Source organism: Saccostrea cucullata, unplaced genomic scaffold (assembly GCF_032062105.1).
Source record: "Saccostrea cucullata isolate Sc308-1 unplaced genomic scaffold, CSIRO_AGI_Scuc_v1 ctg8682, whole genome shotgun sequence".
In the NCBI taxonomy this organism is placed as follows: domain Eukaryota; kingdom Metazoa; phylum Mollusca; class Bivalvia; order Ostreida; family Ostreidae; genus Saccostrea; species Saccostrea cuccullata.
The window spans coordinates 8,635-32,510 of record NW_026929437.1 but is presented as its reverse complement, the minus strand read 5'-3'; the positions used below and the strand labels follow the sequence as shown (position 1 = coordinate 32,510).

General features: G+C 34.8%; 1 protein-coding gene across 1 annotated transcript; it reads right to left on the bottom strand.

The window, feature by feature from the left end:
* Positions 1–1,561: 1,561 nt before the first annotated feature.
* On the bottom strand, positions 1,562–12,546 carry LOC134280824 (uncharacterized). Its single transcript, XM_062763274.1, has 4 exons — positions 11,715–12,546; positions 5,501–5,598; positions 3,729–4,949; positions 1,562–3,080 (listed from the first exon to the last, which is right to left on the bottom strand). Exons 1-4 carry the CDS (start codon positions 12,259–12,261, stop codon positions 2,430–2,432), a joined length of 2,517 nt encoding a protein of 838 aa, XP_062619258.1. The 5' UTR covers positions 12,262–12,546; the 3' UTR covers positions 1,562–2,429.
* Between the last annotated feature and the right edge of the window lie 11,330 nt (positions 12,547–23,876).

The following is a 23,876-nucleotide window of genomic DNA, read 5'->3' as shown; positions in this document are numbered from 1 at the left end:
ATCCAAGGATGCTTCCACATAAGTTTTAGTTTTCCTGGCCCAGTGGTTCTTGAGAAGATTTTTTAATGGCCCCTATATTTTTTGTCTTTTCTTGATTATCTCCCCTTGCAAGAGGCCCTTTATTTTAACGTTTTAAACTTTTTTTCAGCTTAGGATGCTTTTTACCAAGTCTGGTTAAAATTGGCCCATTGGTTCTTGAGAAGTAGTCGAAAATATGAAAAATGGACAGACGGAGGAACGACGGACAAAATGTTATCAGAAAAGCTGGTAGAGCCTTCAGCCCAGGTGAGCTAAAAATTGATGCATGGATTGATATATATTTTTTGACTGATTCTGGTTTGAAATGACAAAAATTATAAATCCCTAAAACGTAAAGAAATTGTAGGTTTTCCTCAGTACTTATATATGAGACTTTATTTTGCTTTCTATATAATTTATAGAAGTTTTGCAAAAATATTAAATCTTATGACAAAATCTTATAAAATTTTCCCACCATACTTGGTTCACATTATTCAGGTTACCAAATGAATTATAAATCTATTAGAAATATTGCTGATTTCTGAAAAAAAGTTTGTGCTATTTGATATACAAATTTATCATATAAGTTTGTGTTATTTGATATACAAATTTATCAACACAACGATCCTGTTCATCATTCACAATCGATTTCAAAAATACAATTTTCAGTGAGTTTTTCTCCAATTTTAAGTCTCATGCTGCTCAATAAAAGCGTGTAACAAGAAGCTCCAATAAGTTCCAATAGTTCGTCTAACAAAGGTAGAAAAACAATTAATATTAATTTGAATGTTAATTGATATACAAATTTATCAACAAGGTGACCCTGTTCATCATTCACGATCGACTTCAAAAATACAATTTTCAGTGAATTCACCAATTTTAAGTCCCACGCTGCTCGGTAGAAGCATGTAAAAAGTGTATAGTTATATTGTCATAAATTTTAAATACACATGTATATTGATTATCATAAAACGTTCCGTAAATTAATAAGATGCATATTGGATAAAAAGTACACAATACATAAGTAAAATAAACATATCACAAGGAACAGAGAAGGATTGCAAATCTGTGTACTAAAGAGAATATAAAATACGTGTATACTCATATAAACATGTAACATTTTGTTAATATTTTGATTCCACTTCACTTGATAATAAGTTTATAATACACAAGCAAAATGAAATGAACATATCAACACAGGCAACAAAGTTGGATCGCAAATCTGTGTATTTAAAAACTTGCATTTGTGGATGAAAATATTCCCGTCTTGTCCGACACTTCCATACAAATTGGAACTCTGCACCTACTCTAAAATAGGTACGAGCAGTATAGGATACACATTCACATAAAAGGAACTGTCCATCACTGTCCATTCTTATGAAATAAAGAAAAACATGCAATTCTTTAATATCCTACACAATAATCAAAAAGCTCCTGATCTGTAGCTCTTTCATTACGGTTGATTATTGTTTCTATTTCTTAGACATTTTATTTGTCTCTAAACTATCTTGAATTTTAACAGTCCTATAACATAATACTTTCATCTAAATTAGTTGATTCTGATTTAATGCTATACATTTGTTAAAAAGACTATTATCAGATTAATGATGAAGCCATTATCTCCAACGCAGCAATGGTACCATAGCTTGACTACGGGTGATATTCCATAAAAATAGCGAATGAACAGAATTCGTAAGCACAAGGCCCACTGTTATTGAATTTTGTCGGAGAGTTGGACGCCGAACGCATGTTTCATTTAAAATGTTAAATAGAACTGTTCTTTATTTTGGTAAGCCTGCTTTCCATATTTTCTGGGTATATTTACATAGCTTCCATTCTATTTCTTTAATATCTTGTAATAGCTGGATAAAAAGCACATAAAATGTTAAGCTTTTCACATATGTTCAATGATTTGAGCACCATGATTATTGTAATCCAAGAGGAATGCTTCTTGGTAAGTCAATCATTGTCCATCATTACCAAATACTTCCACATCCAGAACTTATTTAGCCATCCATCTGCGCCATTTCAAGTCAGAAGGGAAGTAAATCCTGTTTAATGCTTAAAAATACGTTAGCGAGGGTTTCTGAAGGCTGTACATAGATTAGAAACTATTAAAACACTTTAAACAGAACATTTATCCTGAAGAAATACAAATCATACTATTATTGAATAATGATTGGAGGGTTATGAATCAAATATTGTAATATGGGTATAATTTTGAAATGTCTGCTCCTTTTGCTAACCCATCTCCTCTCACATGGTCCCTATAACCGCTTTCTACATGTATTTTTTGATTTTCATGAACAACAAAATATGATTTTTATATTGCTTTACAATTGATAAAGGCTGATTTTCATTTTTTTCATTTAGTTACTCTGCATACATGTTTGTTCGATGCATTATAAGCATCAATTTTGCTTTAATTTTTTCACATCTGACTTTACTTCTTGCATATCTGACATTAATTTTTCCATAATTGACATGACTTTCTTCAACAAAGCATCTTCATCTTTTAGAGTCAATTTATAAATGGTATTCAGGTTATCTAAGTACTTCTTTCCAGTGAAAATTTCCAATCTTTGGCAGATATCAGACATCATTGACCACGTGTCATTGAATTCTGTCTGAGAGGTAGAGGCCGAGCTCACATGTGCAGTCAAACTGTTTCGGATTATCCTGATTCTCTCGATATCGTCACCGACTGTCACCTCTCCTGCTGCAGGCATGTTGTTTTCTCCCCATTTTCCTTTTGTTGGCTTAGGGATCTTCGAACAAATGTTTCTGATTAATGTGTATGTTAATGAAATGTCAAAGTTCTTATATCCCGAATGTTTAGCATCTAGCAAGAGATGTTCTTGCTCTGGGCGCAATCTTTTGTAAACCGCTGATGTTTTAGCTTTCTTTTCAATATCAGATGGAGGCACTTCCATCTCCAGTATATCTCTGTATGCCTGATTTAACACATCGTTTGTTGCCATTCCAAGTTTTGCGAATCTCGATCGTCCCTCAAGGTCATGTCCACCAGAGGCCACTAGAGTTTTAGGAACGCTCATTTTTGCCTGAAATAGAATGAACCCTTATTTATGAAATTGGATAAATTTACTTAGCAGAGACAAACAGAAGTTTCAAAATTGTGTACATATTTTGTTAACGTTAAATCAGATCTAGAGTTTGTCAAAAAAATGATACTGTTAATGTATTACATTTGGCTGTGTATTCTTTTTAGCCATTTTGGCCGAAAGGAACTTCCGCTAATTCTAGTACAATGCTAAATGTCTTGCACATACATGATTGTATACGTAAATAAAAAGATTGAGAAATGCGGTTATTCAAATCTAAACAACTCGTTCAAAAATCAATTTCCGCCAAATATTGTACATCGCTACATATAATAAATTTACAGTATTTGTTTTCAGTAAAATTATATTTAGTGCTGCAATGATTTTATTTGTGAGCTTAGAGGAATTTAACAAATTTAACATTTTCATCAGATTGTGCAATTTTAGGTGAAATGGATGTTTTAAGTTCTAAGTATTTTCATGATTAAAAGAAACAAAAAAACAATAATATGATATCTTTGAGATATATACTTCACAATCACTTTTATTTTGACAACGTTGTAGGAAAAAGATGATGGACAAATAAGGTGATTTTACATAGCTGTTATTTAATTTAGGGATATATTACAGTTATGAAAAAATATTTACCTTTTCCCAAAAACTCAAAGTCGTCTGTACATCTATCATATGTTTCTCCTGAAGTTGACACTTGCACTGCGTTTTCTCAGCCTTAATTTTGGAGAGCTCACTTGCAAGTGTGAAAGAACGATCTTCCTCATTACAAATAATGCTCTGACATTTGTATCCTCTGTGGAATATTTTTGTGTCAATAAATGTTTCAGTCAGTTTTTTTATTGCTTTTTCAATGGAATCTCCAATTTCATTTGATACTTCTTTGTCTACAGGCAAGTCTTTGATTCTAAGCACTTGCAACTGAATATCATCATTGCATATGCCAACAACAACAGTGTGTTCATTGTGATCAAACACTGCTGCTGTTTGATAAAGACATAGACTTCCTTCATTGTCTTCATCTTTTGCAACAGTCCATTTTAGAAGACTTATGCAGTATGCCACCAGTCTGTAGAACACAAACATGGCAAAGGAAGTAAATCGATAGCACAAAATGGATGAGCATTCCCATTTATTATGAAACAAGTCAGCTTTAAACTGCTTTTTGTTCATACATGGGACATACCATGACATGCCACCTTCTGATACAGCCTCAAGTACATTCAAAGGTACCAGCATTTGAAGTTTCTCCATGTATGGCATAATTTCATTTTTATGTTTCGAGAAAGAGGGTTCATCTTTCCACAGTGCATTTATCACTTTATCTTTAAGTTCCCCCGTTTTGTTGAAGGATTTCCACTCTTTAATCAATTTCCTTTTACAATCTTTATTGATATGGTTTTCATCAGCGATTACCTTGCTGAAAGCATTAGCAAGCCACTGAATATCTAATATAACATGTTCCCTCAATTCTGCTTCTCCAAAATTCAAAAGAAGACCATTATCATGGAAACATTTTAAAAATTTGGTCATTTCTTCATCATTTTTGATTTGGTATTCATAAGGAAGAGATGAGTTGAGCTTTGAGATTTCACTCAGAGGCAAAACCTTCCAGCCTCCTTCATACAATAACTGCTCCATTAGAGCCCATGAAGAAGGCAACTCAATTTTTGTAGTATTCTCATCCGTAAATAATTCCACTATGGAGTTTTTCATTGACTCTAGCATTGCTTTAGTGTTATCATTAAGTTCCTTTAGACCCACTGCATACTCCCGATCATTCAGAGACTCACTTAACCAATCTCTGTCCTCGTCTGGAACAGCATTCCAGAACTCCCCAAAGTACCTCTCTATTTCCTGAAGAAGTAAATAAAGCATGTATAAAATATCAATTCATATTTGTAAACTAAACCACTTAATTATGTGTCGATGTTTGAAAATGTGCAGTAACAGGTATTTCAGTATTAAATGTGGTGCACAGGTCAAACTGAGTTCAATTGCACTGTAGATCTGGTATCCATTGTTGAATTACAATTTATATGAAATTTAGGATGCAATACAAAATACTGTAAACGTATTAAATTTAGCTGTATATTCTTTTAAGCACTTTTAGCGGAAAGCAATCTCCCCTAATTCAAGAACAACGCTATATGCCTCGCACATACAAAAAAAGCATTATGATATGCACCAAATCAAATCCACGCTTACTTGTTCAAAATCCAATTTCCGCCATATATCGTACTTCTAAATATAATTCATTTACAGTATATAATATGTGATACAATTTACTGTCAATTAAATTTTGGTTCTTTTGTATTTTTGAAGTTTAACTGTAATAGTGCATTCTCAAAATATGTTGGTTTCAGTTATTTTTTGTAATTCACATTTCTATTAGCCTGGTTACTTACATCTGTAGATTTTGTTTCTGTGTGTGTGGCAACAAGAAACAGTGGTGCCTTTTTGCCTCCAAATGTCTTGATTGAGGTAATCCAAAACTTCAAGTAATCTAAAAGAAAACAAAATTTGGTAAACTAAAAGAACAACTTAGGACCCTAATAAAAACAAACAGGTCTGTGTCTCTGGTAAGTGTGGATCTCTACTGCTTTATATTAAAAACATGGAAAGTAAAAAACCTTCAATCAATACCTTTATTTTTGGTTTTACAATAGTCTAGCAGAATTACTTGAATATGACTTCATTTTTTGTAAACCCATCAATAATTATCAAATACTGTAAACAGTGAAATTTTTCGCCCCCGCTTTATTTTTGCCCCTTTAGTCCTCTTCCTGATTGGGCGAATTTAAAATGGTGCGAATTCAAATTATACAGCATAATTTCTTAAACAACACTATGATTGGGCGAATTTAAAACGGGGCAAAATAGTTTGCAAGTGCAAAAGGAATTGTACTAAAAACATATGTATATATGGGGTACGTCTTAACCGTGTTTGGCCAAAGCGACTTTACGTTCATCAGCTGTTTGCCATGTGTCTTGGTTAAAATTAGAAACAAGAGGCCCAGGGGCCACATCGCTCACCTGAGCAATTGGCTAGGGAAAAACACAGATCAGATCAGAACTGAAAGTAAACTGGGGGGGGGGGGGTCATGATTTGAACAAACTTGAATCTACACTACCTGAGGATGATTCCCTATAAATTTTACAAAGCCTGTCTTTGAAGTACTTTAAAAGAAGATTTTAAAAGGTTTCCCTATATGTTCCTATGTAAAACTTTGATCTGCCATTTTGGCCCCACTCTACCCCCAGGGTCATGATTTGAACAAACTTGAATCTACACTACCTGAGGATGATTCCACATGAGTTTAATCTTTCCTGGCCCAGTGGTACTTGAGAAGAGGATTTTTAAAGATTTTTCTTATATATTCCTATGTAAAACTTTGATCGGCCATTTTGGCCCCACCCTACCCCATCCCCGGGGGTCATGATTTGAAGAAACTTGAATCTACACTACCTGAGGATGATTCCACATGAGTTTCATTTTTCCTGGCCCAGTGGTACTTGAGAAGAAGATTTTTAAAGATTTTTCCTATATATTCCTATTTAAAACTTTGATCCGCCATTTTGGCCCCACCCTACCCCCAGGGGTCATGATTCGAACAAACTTGAATCTACACTACCTGAGGATGATCCAACATGAGTTTCATCTTTCCTGGCCCAATGGTTCTTGCGAAGAAGATTTTTAAAGATTTTTCCTATATATTCCTATGTAAAACTTTGATCCGCCATTTTGGCCCCACCCTACCCCCGGGGGTCATGATTTGAACAAACTTGCATCTACACAACCTAAGGATGATCCCAAATGAATTTCATCTTTCCTGGCCCAGTGGTTCTTGAGAAGATTTTTAAAGATATTTCCTATATATTCCTATGTATAACTTTGATCGGTCATTTTGGCCCCACCCTTCCCCCGGGGGTCATGATTTGAACAAACTTGAATCTACACTACCTGAGGATGATTCCACATGAGTTTCATCTTTCCTGGCCCAGTGGTTCTTGAGAAGAAGATTTTTAAAGATTTTTCCTATATATTCCTATTTAAAACTTTGATCCGCCATTTTTGCCCCACCCTATCCCCAGGGATCATGATTTGATCAAATTTGAGTCTACACTACCTAAGGATGATCCCACATGAGTTTCCTCTTTCCTGGCCCAGAAGTTCTTGAGATGAAGATTTTTAAAGATTTTTTCCTATATATTCCTATGTAAAACTTTGATTGGCCATTTTGGCCCCACCCTACCCCAGGGGGTCATGATTTGAACAAACTTGAATCTACACTACTTGAGGATGATTCCACATGAGTTTCATCTTTCCTGGCCCAGTGGTTCTTGAGAAAAAGATTTTTAAAGATTTTTCCAAAATATTCCTATATAAAACTTTGATCCGCCATTTTGGCCCCACCCTATCCCCAGGGATCATGATTTGATCAAATTTGAGTCTACACTACCTAAGGATGATCCCACATGAGTTTCCTCTTTCCTGGCCCAGAAGTTCTTGAGATGAAGATTTTTAAAGATTTTTTCCTATATATTCCTATGTAAAACTTTGATTGGCCATTTTGGCCCCACCCTACCCCAGGGGGTCATGATTTGAAGAAATTTGAATCTACATACCTGTGGATGATTCCACATGAGTTTCATCTATCCTGGCCCAGTGGTTATTAAGAAGAAGATTTTCAAAACTTTTTCCTATATATTCCTATGTAAAACCTTGATTGGCCATCTTGGCCCCCCCCCCTACCCTCCCCCACCCCCCTGGGGTCATGATTTGAACGAACTTGAATCTACACTACCTAAGGATGATCCCAGATGAATTTCATCTTTCCTGGCCCAGTGGTTCTTGATAAGAAGATTTTTAAAGATTTTTTTTCTATATATTCCTATGTAAAACTTTGATTGGCCATTTTGGCCCCACCCTATCCCAAGGGGTCATGATTTGAACAAACTTGAATCTACACTACCTGAGGATGATTCCACATCAGTTTCATCTTTCCTGGCCCAGTGGTTCTTGAGAAGATTTTTTAAAAATGCCATTAATTTTTCTCTAATTCATAATTATCTCCCCTTGGAAAAGGGCCTGGCCCTTCATTTGAATAAACTTGAATCCCCTTCGCCCAAGGATACTTTGTACCAAGTTTGGTTGAAATTGGCCCAGTGGTTCTTGAGAAGAAGATGAAAATGTGAAAAGTTTACGACGACAACAACAACAACAACGCCAACAACGACAACGACGACAGACAACGGACAAATTTTGATCAGAAAAGCTCACTTGAGCCTTCTGCTCAGGTGAGCTAAAAAATACATAAACAGGTACAAAGATCGTAAAAGTTCAACAATATATGGATAATTTTTCACTATGAAATTGATTGTGTTTCCTTTAAGACAAATTCCTTAACCTGAAAACTGCTGGGAGCAACTTCCCCATGCCCGGGAATTATTTTAAATTTAGCTGTCTTTTGAAAAACTTCGTAAATTTTCATTATACGCATTAAAACAAGAGGCCCAGGGGCCACAGCGCTCACCTGAGCACATCGGGCTTGAATTTACCCCCCCCCCTTTCCAGGCGTTCATCATTTGAACAAACTAGAATCTACATTACCTGAGGATGATTCCATATAAATATCACTAATCATAGCTTTGAAGTACTTGAAAAGAAGATTTTAAAAGGTTTCTCTATATATCCCTATGTAAAACTTGGGTCTGCCATTTTGGCCCCACCCTTGCCCCAGGGGTCATGATTTGAACAAACTTGAATCTACACTACCTGAGGATGATTCCACATGAGTTTCATCTTTCCTGGCTCAGTGGTTCTGGAGAAGGATTTTTAAAGATATTTCCTATATATTCCTATGTAAAACTCGGGTCGGCCATTTTGGCCCCACCCTTGCCCCAGGGGTCATGATTTGAACAAACTTGAATCTACACTACCTGAGGATGATTCCACATGAGTTTCATCTTTCCTGGCTCAGTGGTTCTGGAGAAGAAGATTTTTAAAGATTTTTCTTATATATTCCTATGTAAAACAAGGGTCGGCCATTTTGACCCCCCCCCCCTTGCCCCAGGGGTCATGATTTGAGCAAACTTGAATCTACACTACCTGAGGATGATTCCACATGAGTTTCATCTTTCCTGGCCCAGTGGTTCTTGAGAAGAAGATTTTTATTATATATTCCTATGTAAAACTAGGGTCGGCCATTTTGGCGCCACCCTTGACCCGGGGGTTATGATTTGAACAAACTTGAATCTTCACTACCTGAGGATGATTCCACATGAGTTTCATTTTTCCTGGCCCAGTGGTTCTTGAGAAGAAGATTTTTAAAGTTTTTCCCTATATATTCCTATGTAAAATTAGGGTCGGCCATTTTGGCGCCACCCTTGCCCCGGGGGTTATGATTTGAACAAAGTTGAATCTACACTACCTGAGGATGATTCCACATGAGTTTCATTTTTCCTGGCCCAGTGGTTCTGGAGAAGAAGATTTTTAAAGATTTTTCCTATATATTCCTATGTAAAACTTCGGTCCGCCATTTTGGCCCCACCCTTGCCCCGGGGGTCAAGATTTGAACAAAGTTGAATCTACACTACCTGAGGATGCTTCCACATGAGTTTGATCTTTCCTGGCCCAGCGGTTCTGGAGAAGAAGATTTTTTAAATATGCCATTAATTTTTAACAAATTCATGATTATCTCCCCTTGGAAAAGGGCGTGGCCCTTCATTTGAACATTTTTAAATCTCCTTCACTCAAGGATACTTTGTGCCAAGTTTGGTTGAAATTGGCCCAGTGGCCCAGTGGTTCTTGAGAAGAAGATGAAAATGTGAAAAGTTTACGACGACGACGACAACGACAACAACGACAACGACAGACAACGGACAAATTTTGATCAGAAAAGCTCACTTGAGCCTTCGGCTCAGGTGAGCTAATAATGTAAAAGTACGAAAAAACCAACAGTGCACAACTTACTCCAAGCACTTTTGAAAAAAATAGGGTAAATAATAAATTATGATATTTTATACTCATGTAGCTACATGTGTATAAAATATCATCATTTATAGTTAAGCGGATATGGTTGAACTCTTGAGATTTTCGAGGGGTTGTGCCTGTGATTGTAGTATGTTTAAGTGCATGACTGCAGCTTTATAAGAGAACTATTCATTATAAATTCAATTACCGTGAAAAATTGAGTAATGTATTCAAAATATGACTCAATTTTAGTCAGATCACGCTTAATTTGTTTTTTCATTTTTACAAATTGCAATAATAGCCGGATCTGCGTCTCAAGTACAGAGAAACTGCATGTCAAACTAGTCTATGATGCCATCTCTGTCCGTATAGCGAGATCAAGTTGGCTTTGATTTTACATTTAAATAGAGTTATAATGACAAGATAAGTTAAACAGCAATTTATGTTTTCAATAATTATGAGAAATTACAGTATACAAGAGTGTAAAGAAAAAGAATATTGTTTGTACAGTTTCACCATGATGTCATAATCGTTTACCGGAAGATCTGCATAGACTGATATACCTTTGCATTTGGGAGTCCTTAACCTAGCCGCATTCCTGGCTACTGACGGACAATTTATGGGTCACATCCAACGAAATGAAACTATACCCACCACAACTGACATGAAATGATACCCGTCACAAATGATTACCCAATGGGATCATCATCTCATACAAAATAACCCCATCTGATTGTTGAACCCCATTTAGCAATACCTGATTTATTTTAATATCAGAAAGACAAATTTCATTGGTTGTTATTTTTTAAATAAAACATAACAGTACATGAAACTTGCCACCATTTATGATTTCGCTTAGGAGTACGTTCTGAGATTCAAATTATGTAAATAATGGCCCAGGTAATGAGACCACAGAAAGAGGTCAAAGGTTTACATAGATATAAAAAAATATAAAAATTTTGAATAGTTGACCTTGCTAAAACGGACACAGTCTGGTACTCTGTAGGTAAAAAAAAGAAATGAAAAATTTATCCTTTAGAAAATCATAGACCTCTTGTGAATCTTAAAATTTTTTTTTACCAGTGATGTTGAATTTGTTTTATTAACCTTGGGTCAAGCACATGAACATCCATGGATAGTTAATAGTCTGTGTATCAAAAATGATCTTCCAATGAAATTTCATTACAAAGTTTTAACCTGGACAAGCTTAATAAACCGTTTTTTGCTGGTGACCTTAAACTCGCTGAAAAAGACCATGTTCAAGGTCAGAACACACCCGCAGATCATGACAAGCAAATTAAAGTTTGTATCAAGTATGAGCTCCCAGTTATTCTCCATTACAAAGATATGGCCTCGACAAGGATTTAAACATTTTCTGCTAGTGACCTTGAACTTGTGAGAATCATCTAGGGTCATGGTCAGTTTTTCTGATAAAAAAATTGTCCGTTGTTTGTCATTGTTGTTGTTGTAATAGTTTTCACAATTTCATCTTCTACTCAAGAACCACTAGACCAATTTCAATGAAACATGCTACTAAACAAAATGATAAATGAATGTGTATTGTCGATGAACAAAACCACAAATGGATGCGTAAACTTAATACCGGTAACTACCTTAAAACATCTGACATTTTATAAGTGTCTTACCTCTGTAAGTCCAAATGGAAAAGATTGATCCTTCTTGGTTATCTTTCTCTTTATCCACAACATCTTCAAACCTCTTAGTCATGTCCAGCACAAGAATAAAGAAGGCCTTTGGTGTTACGTAAATTTGGTGACAAGCATAATATGCTAACTGCCCAGCAAAATCCAGCAAGCTTACAGTTGGGAATTTTTCTTTTTCAGACAAGATTTTTTGGAAAATTTCATCCTTCAACATTTCTTGTGCTTCTGAGGAGAGAACACTGGCCATTGTCTCTACTGTATTCTGTTCTTCTTTGCCTTCAGTTGGAGAAATGGACCTCTCAACGTTCTCTTCTTTCTTTTCTTCTCGGCTATAAACTACTTCAGAGTTTTTATCAGTACTTCCTTGCTCCAAATTGTCTTCTTGTTCATTTGTGTCGGAGATGTCAGTTGCACTACCCGGGTCTGGTTTCAAATCTGCAGCGTTTATCCTGATAAATGACTTCAATGGTGAGTCATCATCAGCCACTGTAAAAGAAGAAATTGATATATAGTAAAAATTCCTTTGCATTATACTGGTTTTTCCGAAATCTTACAGGGATGGAAACAAATGCACAATATAAAATTGACACTTGTCTATTGTGTGTAAGGTATTCAATTTTTACAAATACGTTTTGTCATTTGCCTGGTGCTGCAATTCAGAACACGCAGACTTTGGTATACAACGTGGCTTTTGGCCACTTGTCACTTATGACAATAAGACACACTTGCTCTCTGCTCACTTTGATAAAGTATAAAACAAGTGTATCTAATCTTTTGTCATTCATAAATCTTTTACTAGCGACTCTAACACCCCATTGCAAAACATGATACATATTATTCATACAAATACAATTTTTTTTAATCATAGAAATAATCATTAGGTCAATCTCTTACAATGCTTTCCAGGGAAGAATCTGACTTTGAGCATGTTTTGCTCATTTAAACCAAACTTTTATTTTCATTTTGTTTCTTAATATATATAAAGATAGTTGCATTTAACATTGTTTAGTTTGTTTGCTTAAAACTCAGGGGCAGAGGAGGAATTTTCAAAGGTTTTATGCATTTTTGCTAATCAATCAATTAATTGCAAGTTCAGGAGTCTCATCATAACTATATGTATGTATTGAGTTTGTTTAAATAATACATATACCAAGGAGCAGTGGAAAAAAATATTTCAATAGCATTTAATTTTTATTCAGAAAATAATAAATAAGCCCCCCCCCCCTCTTCCCCGCACAAACACACATTGAACCCTTGACCCAGAGACCATGAAATTCACAATTTGGGAAGAGAAACTTTTCTCTATCATAAATATGTATTTGCTGCATCTGCATAATACCCAGGAGCAGAGTAGAACATTTAAAAATCTTTTTTTCAGTAAATAATAAACAAGAGATGTTTGTAAAACACTTATGCTCCCCCTCCCCCAAATAATTGGAATTTTTCTAAATCCAAGGTGCATAACTCAATCCAAAATTGCTCAATTGTATCCCAAACAGAACCTGACCTAGAAATTCTTATGATCAATTTGTATATAAAATATTATTTCAATGTGTGTAACAACGGCGAAAAAAGGAAGGAAACGGATGATGGATCGACAGACAGACTAATCAACAGACAGCAGCAAAGCAATATACCCTCCATTTTTCAAAGAGGGGCATAAGCCCCACCCCACCCTCCATGGAACCCCTGACCCAGGGGCCCATGAAGTTCATAATTTTGGAAAAATAGACGCTTTTCCTTCTTATTACTATGAACTTAGTTAATCAGCTTAATACCCAGGAGCAGAAGAGAAATTTTTTAAAGAATTTGTGCATTTTCACAACATTTATATAATCATTAGAGCCCCACCCTAACACCAAAACACCTTACCAAGGGGCAATGAAATTCACAGATTTGGGAGAAGCACTTTTCATCATCATAACTATATAATTAATTCATTACGTTAATCGCCAGGAGCAGAAAAGATTTACAAAGAATGCATTTCACAAGAATATCAATTAAGCCCCGAACTAACACCAGAAGTCCTGACCCTGGAGCCATGAAATTTTCAAAGAAATAATGCAGGGTTCTCCATCATTTGAAATTAAACTGTGGGGCAAGAATTGCACAAAGTACTTGTATTCGAAGGAATTTCAAATCAAATTGATAAACACATATTGATTTAATTGAAGAACATGGCTTTGCTATTCTTGAGAAGAATATTTTTAAAGAGTTTTCCTATATATTCTTTGTAAAACTTTGGTTGGCCATTTTTGCCCTGTCCTTCCCCGGGGGTCATGATTTGAAAAAACTTGTATCTGCACTACCTGAGGATGCTTCCATATAAATATAACCAATTACGGCTTTGTTATTCTTGAGAAGAATATTTTTGAAGAATTATCCTGTATACGAGGGTTGATCCAAAAGTAATATCACTGTGTTCTTTTATATTTGGCGTCGTATTATCAAATATTATGTACCAAAAGATGCATAAAAATTAATCTAATCAAAATTACAAAATTTCATTCAATAATGTTTCAAAGAATATATTTTATAGACGTTTAAAACATTAAACATATTGGTTGTCACCGCGTCACAAGTAAACGTCACGTTTTAAAGTGTTTAATGTTAGAATGGAAAACATAGGTAATCAAAGATTACGAAGCTCACCTCGACGAATGTCATCAGTTTAAGTAATGCAAATCTCAAATCATATTTTCTTAATATTTAGTATTCATCCCAACAACAATATTCTTGCAAGTTGTGTTTAACCCCTTACATGGCATATACACATTTCTAAGCCTGTAGCGTGAAAAATATGTATATGTATAGTGTAAACAAATATTCATAACTGTTAATACTGCATATATCAAGGTCTTCAAGTTCATTCGGATTGATCTGTTCCCAAAACTTTAACCAAGTCTCTTGTATGGAAAATATAGGTCAGATCCAGCATCCGAAGCAAGTCTGATAGTGTCCATCCTTAGATGCATCATCCATTCAAGTTTGGTTAAGCTAGGGCTTATAGTTACTTGGGAATGAAAATGTAGGTCAGATCCAGCATCCGAAGCAAGTCTGGTAGTGTCCATCCCTAGATACATCACCCATGCAAGTTTAGTTTAGCTAGGGCTTATAGATACTTGGGAATGTAAATATAGGTCAGATCCAGCATCCGAAGCTAGTCTGGTAATGTCCATCCCTAGATGCATCATCCATGCAAGTTTGGTCCAAATAGGGCTTATAGTTACTTGGGAATGAAAATGTAGGTCAGATTCAGCATCCGAAGCAAGTCTGGTAGTGTACATCCCTAGATGCATCATCCATGCAAGTTTGGTCCAAATAGGGCTTATAGTTCCTGTGGAATGGACCTGCTCCAAAAACTTTAACCTGGTCACTCATCTGGAAAATGTAGGTCAGATCCAGCATCCGAAGCAAGTTTGGTAGTGTACATCCCTAGATGCATCATCCATGCAAGTTTGGTTCGAGTAGGGCTTATAGTTCCTTGGGAATGGACCTGCTCCAAAAACTTTAACCTGGTCACTCATCTGGAAAATGTAGGTCAGATCCAGCATCCGAAGCAAGTCTGGTAGTGTACATCCTTAGATGCATCATCCATGCAAGTTTGGTCTGGGTAGGGCTTATAATTCCTTGGGAATGGACCTGCTCCTAAAACTTTAACCTGCTCCAAAAACTTTAACCTGGTCACTCATCTGGAAAATGTAGGTCAGATCCAGCATCCGAAGCAAGTCTTGTAGTGTACATCCCTAGATGCATCATCCATGCAAGTTTGGTCTGGGTAGGGCTTATAATTCCTTGGGAATGGACCTGCTCCAAAAACTTTAACCTGGTCACTCATCTGGAAAATGTAGTTCAGATCCAGCATCCGAAGCAAGTCTTGTAGTGTACATCCCTAGATGCATCATCCATGCAAGTTTGGTCTGGGTAGGGCTTATAGTTACTTGGGAATGGACTTGCTCCTAAAACTTTAACTTGGGACGCCGACGCCGACGCCGGGGGTATAGCATAAGCTCATCTCGACTTCGTCGAGGTGAGCTAAAAAGCAAACACATTAAAAAAAACATCTATTTTTAAATATGTGGTAGAATCGCCCAATATTTTAAGAGACAATATTTACGACATTTTCTAGTCGATAATCAAAAATTTAATGACGTCAATGCTATTTTGGGTCCATGACATTGTTTTTTAATCTGATGTATTGAAAAAGTAAAATTCGAAATGGAATAAAACGCCGAAATGAGCTGTAATGTTTTTTTTTTCTTTTAATATCAGGAAATCGCCAGTAGGGACAATTACGATGAAAAATCAGACTCACAGAGGAAAGAATTTAATAAGTGACTTGTTGTAAATGGTTTCAGTGATTTTGGGCAGGTCATGGGTCATGGATTGATCTGCAGAGGACAGGAAGATCGAAAGATAGGAGGTCGGTTGGAAACGTTCAAAGGTGTCTGACTTTGTCAAGAACAGAACGATACGAGAAGTTTGTCTTATCTTAATGCTCAAAGACTTTTTTTTTATAGAGGACTAAATTTTAAAATAGAATGAGTTTACAATTGGTGCCAATAACTCTTTAAGAAAGTGAAATGTGAAAATGTGTTTGTGAGTCTCAAATATTTTTAATGGAACGAAAGGGAAGCGTTAAATTGAACATGTATGACGCCACGTATTCGTCATACGACGTTATTTAGGTGCGGTGACTTCCCTTATCTCACATGGTTTATAACTCAATATTTTAAAAGGTATAAAGCATTTTTATTTGAATTTTTCAGGACTGATTTGAATTAAGAAATGAATGTAATAATTTTTTCTTTGATCGATGTATCAAAGAAAAATTTGGACTGAAAACTTCATCAATGCGCGTAGCGCATTGATGAAAAAGTTTTCCGGCCAAATTTTTCTTTGATACATCGATCAAAGAAAAAATTATTACATTCATTTCTTATCATTTAATTATAATTTTAAATTAATAAAATGAAAGTTTCTTTCACTTTTCTATTAAATTTATGCATCAAAACAGTGCGCAAGAATACATCACCATAACGTTAACGTTGCTGAAAATATTCAAAATGGCTCTAACCATGCTAACGAAAAACGTTCTCAAATATTGTCGTGTATATACCAACAGTCTCCAAAATAATTTACAGTTCTTTAACACAAAAACCAACCTGTTGTGTTATCCCTCTGGTTATATTTTCCCCGGTAAGTTATATAAGTTCGTAAATGTAAAGGGAAGCTACTCAAATATCCTAAAAGTTCTACGTCACAGAAATTATGGATTTCATTTGCGCATCTTTTCATTTGAATTTCAAACCGAATATACAAATATGTACTATCACAACCTGTCAATGCTGTAAAACCTGAAAGAGTCTGCTGCCGATAGTTCAAGATTAAAGAATTCCATCCTCAATTCATGCAGTGTCGTTTTTCTCGATCACTTGTTTCCCACGATTTAACAGATTTTCAGTTTTCCCGGATTTGGTAGCATAATAAAACATTTTTTTTTCAGAGTTCTATTGTTACATACCAGAAATCTCAAAGTCAAACATATAGTAAGTATGCCGAATAAACGATTTCTTCCCTTCCATCCCGTAACTGTATTGTTGTCATGCAGACAATTTTAATTTGTTTAGCAAAGGGGGATAATTCAAAATGAAACGAAAGTAGAAAGTAAGTCAGGAACCTAACAGACATGTTCCGAAATTCAGGAAAATATTTATTAAAGCAAAGATATTTAATTATTCCTTCAAAAAGTAACCTGGAAGTCGGGAATATACATTTACCGACTGTCAAAGTAGTTCCGGCTGCTTAGTGCAACCGAACTCTAGATTTTATTGATGCAGTTATCAAAAGAATTTTTTATCCAATCAGAATCAAGTATTTTATAGAAATTAAGGTGATTCCATCCTCACAATTTTATAGGTTCAAAGTACAAAAACTGCATTTATTTTCATTAAATATACTTTAAACTTTCTAATAATTGCAAAAAATGTATAGGTCACCATATTATTTAAGATGCGAAACATAAATAAACAGAAGTATTTGTAAACATCAAAAAATCGCACATTTTTTATAAACAGTATCATGAAAAATATGTAAAAACTGGTTAAAATGCATAATTCTGATGCTGAGTGTTCCTAAATACTTCCTACTTAAAAGATACTTTTGAATTGTGAATATCAGGGAAACTATTTTACAATAAAGCAAATGCCACAATGAAGAGACCTTAGAAGGAGTTATTGCCCTTGTCAACATTATTTAAAGATTGAATAATTGATTAAATATAGAAAATATGCATTTTTTAAATTCTTTAACTTAACAATATTTATCATTACACCTATTGTAAAGCATTTTTCCAAGAGATATTGTTCTATTAGGTATGAATTTAAACTAATTACAGTTTTTGCAAAAACCTATGACATCATAGGAGGGTGGAATTACTTTAAATGATATAAATATAGCTTCCAACATGTACAAGTGTGTTATATTACGTCAACTAGAAGCAATTTTGTGGAACTTGTGACATTACTCTTGGATCAACCCTCGTATTTCTATGTAAAACTTTGGTTGACAATTTTGGCCCCACCCTACCCCCGGGGGTAATGATTCGAACAAAATCGAATCTAAACTACCTGAGGATGCTCTCATATATGTATGATTAATTATGGCTAATATGTCATTTTTGAGAAGAAGATTTTTAAAGAATATTCCTACATATTTCTATGTAAAACACTACCTGAGAATGCTTCCATATATTAAATATGATCAATTATGGCTTTGCTATTCTTGAGAAGAAGATTTTTCCTATATATTTCTTTTTAAAACTTTGGTCGGCCATTTTGGCCCTGCCCTACCCCCGGGGGTCATAATTGGAACAAAATTGAATCTACACTGCCTTCGGCTGAGGTGAGCTAAAAAGCTGTTACTTGAATGTAGTGATTCTACAGTTTCTTTTTCTTCTTCCCTTACAGAAATTTCTGATAAGTTAAAGTGACTTATAAGTGATTTATTCTTTTACTTATAAGTTGTTTATTCTGGACCTACACTTCACTGATACATTTAACTTATAAGTGACTAATATGTTACTCATTAGGATTTTATATGCAAATGAGCTGATTGACCTATAAGTGACTTATAAGCCAGTATTAGCCACTTATGCTTTACGCAAGTATAGTCACTTATAAGTGAATATAAGTGACTTATAAGTCAAGCATTAACCCTTTAATACTTTATCAAGTATTAGTCAACTATAATTCACTTATAAGTGAAGTACAACACTACCTGTAAGATCTAGCTTAGAACAGAACTTCCAACTATGCAGGGGTTGCATGATATGTTCAAAGCTATTTTGTACATATACACTTGTATCTGCACTTTAAATAAAATAATCAAGTAAAAATTTTATGGAAAAAATCACTTTCATATGACATTTCTTTGATGATGCAAACTTAACATATTAATTCAGTTTACAAACAAAAATGTTGAACAAAGAGCAACAAGATTTAATGACCTTGAGGCTTCTTCAAATTTATGAAATCTGAAAGCAACTGGTTCAACTGATTCAAATTTTCAGGCAAAGGAAGTTAAAGTGGAGAGATGATGTAAATAGAACCTATTTGTTGTACCTGATGTGAAGGCATACTCAAAATAAATCTAAAATCTCCAACATCCTCTCACAGACACAAACTTGGTTTCAAATTCTTGTTGCTGATCTCTATAGAGACAAACTTTCTGATTGGCTACCTTGAATACCCATAATGTTCCTTGAGAGAAGTCTAGTATAGAGTAAAAATTCTAAGTTCACACTTATACTTCACTCATACCATACTGATCTTCACTTATAAGTGAGGTATAGGTGAAATATTCACTGATATGTAGCTCATCTTTACTTATAAGTGAAGTATTAACGAAATCTGTTCCTCACTTATACTTACTTTGAATTATAGTAAACTTATAAGTAAATTTCAAAATTTATAAGTGACTTATAAGTTACTAATAAGTGGATTACAAGAGGCCCAAGGGCCTTGAATCGCTCTTCTGATAAATTGTACAATCTATCACTTCTATTTGAAGCCTCTTACTCTAAGTATCCTAAGATGCATGAACTGACAAAGTTTAATGATTCTTTGCCAGTTCGGACTGAAGATATTTCAGTAAAGCTATATAATACCATAAGTAGAACATGGTGACCTACTTTTTGATTTGAAACTTTCTGAGGACTCAAGATGCATTAATTGACAAAGATTGTTGGTTCTAAGCCAATAAGTACCTTAAATAATAAAGTAGGTCACTGTGATCTTCTTATGGTTGACATTCTCCGAGGACCAAAGATGCATCAACTATCAGAGTTTGATGATTCTTAACGCCAATAAGTACCAGAGATACTTAAATAAAGCAAAAAAATGTCAAAAATAGGTCACCATGACTTACTTTTTGGTCGACATTTTCCTAGGACCCAAGATGCATCAACTGACAATGTTTGATGATTCTAAGCCAATAACTATCTGAGATAATTAAAAGTAGATCACTGTGACCTTGTTTTTGGTCGACATTCTCCGAAAACCCAAGATGCATCAACTGACAATGTTTGATAATTCTAGGCCAAAAACTACCTAAGATATAACCAAAAAATGTCAAAACTAGGTCACAGTGACCTACTGTTTGGTCGACGTTCTTCCAAAAACCAAGTTGCATCAAATGACAAAGTTTTGATAATTCTAAGCCAAAAAGTACCTAAGATACTTGATATATAGCCATAAAATGTCAAAAGTAGGTCACCACCTCCTTTTTGGTCAATATTTTCAGAGGGCCCAAGATGCATCAACTGACAATGTTTCATGATTCTAAGCCAATAAGTACCTGAGATAATCAAAAGTAGGTTATTGTGACCTTCTTTTTGGTCAACATTCTCCAAAAACCCAAGATGCCTCAACTGACAAGGTTTGACAATTCTAGGCCAATAAGTACCCAGGGTAAGTAAATATAGCCATAAAATGTCAAAACTAGGTCACAGTGACCTACTTTTTGGTTGACATGTTTCGAAAACCCAAGTTGCATCAACTGACAAAGTTTGATGATAAAATATACCTAAGATACTGAAATATAGCCATAAAATGTCAAAACTAGGTCACAGTGACCTACTTTTTTGGTCGACATTCTCCTAAAATCCAAGTCAGATCAGCTGACAAAGTTTTGTGATTATAAGCCAAAATGTACCTGAGAATACTTAAATATAGCCATAAAATGTCAAAAGTAGGTCACAATGACCTACTTTTTGATTGACAAACTCCGAAAACCCAAGATGCCTTCACTGAGGTTTGACAATTCTAGGCCAATAAGTACCCAGGATAGTTAAATATAGCCATAAAATTCAAAACTAGGTCACAGTGACCTACTTTTTGGTTGATATGTTCCATAAACCCAAGTTGCATCAACTGACAAAGTTTGATGATTCTAAGCCAAAAAGTAACTAAGATGCTGAAATACAGCCATAAAATGTCAAAAATAGGTCGACATTCTCCGAAAACTCAAGTTGTATCAACTGACAAAGTTTTATGATTATAAGCCAAAAATTACCTGAGAATACCTAATATAGCCATAAAATGTCAAAAGTAGGTCACCATGACCTACTTTTTGATTGACATTCTCCAAAAACCCAAGATGCTTTAACTGACAACATTTGACAATTCTAGGCCAATAAGTACCCAGGATAAGTAAATCTAGCCATAAAATTCAAAACTAGGTCACAGTGACCTACTTTTTGGTTGACATGTTCCGAAAACCCAAGTTGCATCAACTGAGAAAGTTGGATGATTCTAAGCCAAAAAGTACCTAAGATACTGAAATATAGCCATAAAATGTCAAAACTAGGTCAGATGTGACCTATTTTTTGGTCGACATTCTTCGAAAACCCAAGTTGTATCAACTGACAAAGTTTGATGATTATACGCCAAAATATACCTAAGATACTAAATTATAGCCATAAAATGTCAAAACTAGGTCACAGTGACTTATTTTTTGGTCGACATTTTTCTAAAATCCATGTTGCATCAAATGACAAAGTTTTATGATTATAAGCCAAAAAGTACCTGAGAATACTTAAATATAGCCATAAAATGTCAAAAGTAGGTCACAATGACCTACTTTTTGATTGACAAACTCCAAAAACCCAAGATGCCTTAACTGACGTTTGACAATTCTAGGCCAATAAGTACCCAGGATAAGTAAATATAGCCATAAAATGTCAAAACTAGGTCACAGTGACCTATTTTTTGGTCGACATTCTTCGAAAACCCAAATTGTATCAACTGACAAAGTTTGATGATTATAAACCAAAATATACCTAAGATACTGAAATATAGCCAAAAAATGTCAAAAGTAGGTCACAGTGACCTACTTTTTGGTCGACATTCTCCTAAAATCCAAGTCGGATTAGCTGACAAAGTTTTATGATTATAAGCCAAAAAGTACCTGAGAATACTTAAATATAGCCATAAAATGTCAAAAGTAGGTCACAATGACCTACTTTTTGATTGACAAACTCCGAAAACCCAAGATGCCTTAACTGACGTTTGACAATTCTAGGCCAATAAGTACCCAGGATAAGTAAATATAGCCATAAAATTCAAAACTAGGTCACAATGACCTACTTTTTGGTTGATATGTTCCGTAAACCCAAGTTGCATCAACTGACAAAGTTGGATGATTCTAAGCCAAAAAGTAACTAAGATACTGAAATATAGCCATAAAATTTCAAAACTATGTCACAGTGACCTATTTTTTGGTCGACATTCTCCGAAAACCCAAGTTGTATCAACTGACAAGGTTTTATGATTTTAAGCCAAAAAGTACCTGAGAATACTTAATATAGCCATAAAATGTCAAAAGTAGGTCACCATGACCTACTTTTTGATTGACATTCTCCAAAAACCAAAGATGCCTCAACTGACATTTGACAATTCTAGGCCAATAAGTACCCAGGATAAGTAAATATAGCCATAAAATTCAAAACTAGGTCACAGTGACCTACTTTTTGGTCGACATTTTCCAAAACCCAGGTTGCATCAACTGACAATGTTTGATGATTCTAAGCCAAAAAGTACCTTAAAAATACTGAAATACAGCCATAAAATGTCAAAACAAGGTCACAGTGACCTATTTTTTGGTCGACATTCTTCGAAAACCCAAGTTGTATCAACTGACAAAGTTTGATGATTATAAGCCAAAATATACCTAAGATACTAAAATATAGCCATAAAATGTCAAAACTAGGTCACAGTGACCTACTTTTTGGTCGACATTCTCCTAAAATCCAAGTCGAATCAGCTGACAAAGTTTTATGATTATAAGCCAAAAAGTACCTGAGAATACTTAAATATAGCCATAAAATGTCAAAAGTAGGTCACAATGACCTACTTTTTGATTGACAAACTCCGAAAACCCAAGACGCCTTAACTGACGTTTGACAATTCTAGACCAATAAGTACCCAGGATAAGTAAATATAGCCATAAAATTCAAAACTAGGTCACAATGACCTACTTTTTGGTTGATATGTTCTGTAAACCCAAGTTGCATCAACTGATTAAGTTGGATGATTCTAAGCCAAAAAGAAACTAAGATACTGAAATATAGCCATAAAATGTCAAAACTAGGTCACAGTGACCTATTTTTTGGTCGACATTTTCCGAAAACCCAATTTGTATCAACTGACAAGGTTTTATTATTATAAGCCAAAAAGTACCTGAGAATACTTAATATAGCCATAAAATGTCAAAAGTAGGTCACCATGACCTACTTTTTGATTGACATTCTCCAAAAACCCAAGATGCCTTAACTGACAAAATTTGACAATTCTAGGCCAATAAGTACCCAGGATAAGTAAATATAGCCATAAAATTTGAAACTTGGTCACAGTGACCAATTTTTGGTCGACATTCTCCGAAAACCCAAGTTGTATCAACTGACAAAGTTTAGTGATTCTAAGCCAAAAAGTACCTAAGATACTGAAATATAGCCATAAAATGTCAAAAGTAGGTCACAGTGACCTTCTTTTTGGTCAATATTTTCTGACACCCAAGATGCATCAACTGACAAAGTTTGATGATCATACGTCTGAAAGTATTCAAAATATGAAACAATTTGAAAAC

Bases quoted from the DNA above. Each gene is read 5' to 3' on its own strand.
- LOC134280824 (XM_062763274.1), bottom strand. From the start codon at position 12,261: ATGCAAAGGAATTTTTACTATATATCAATTTCTTCTTTTACAGTGGCT. The intron at 4,950-5,500 runs GTAAGTAACCAG...TTACTTCTTCAG, and splicing joins CAGAAACAAAATCTACAGAT to GAAATAGAGAGGTACTTTGG. The intron at 3,081-3,728 runs GTAAATATTTTT...ATTCTATTTCAG, and splicing joins CTTTGAGTTTTTGGGAAAAG to GCAAAAATGAGCGTTCCTAA.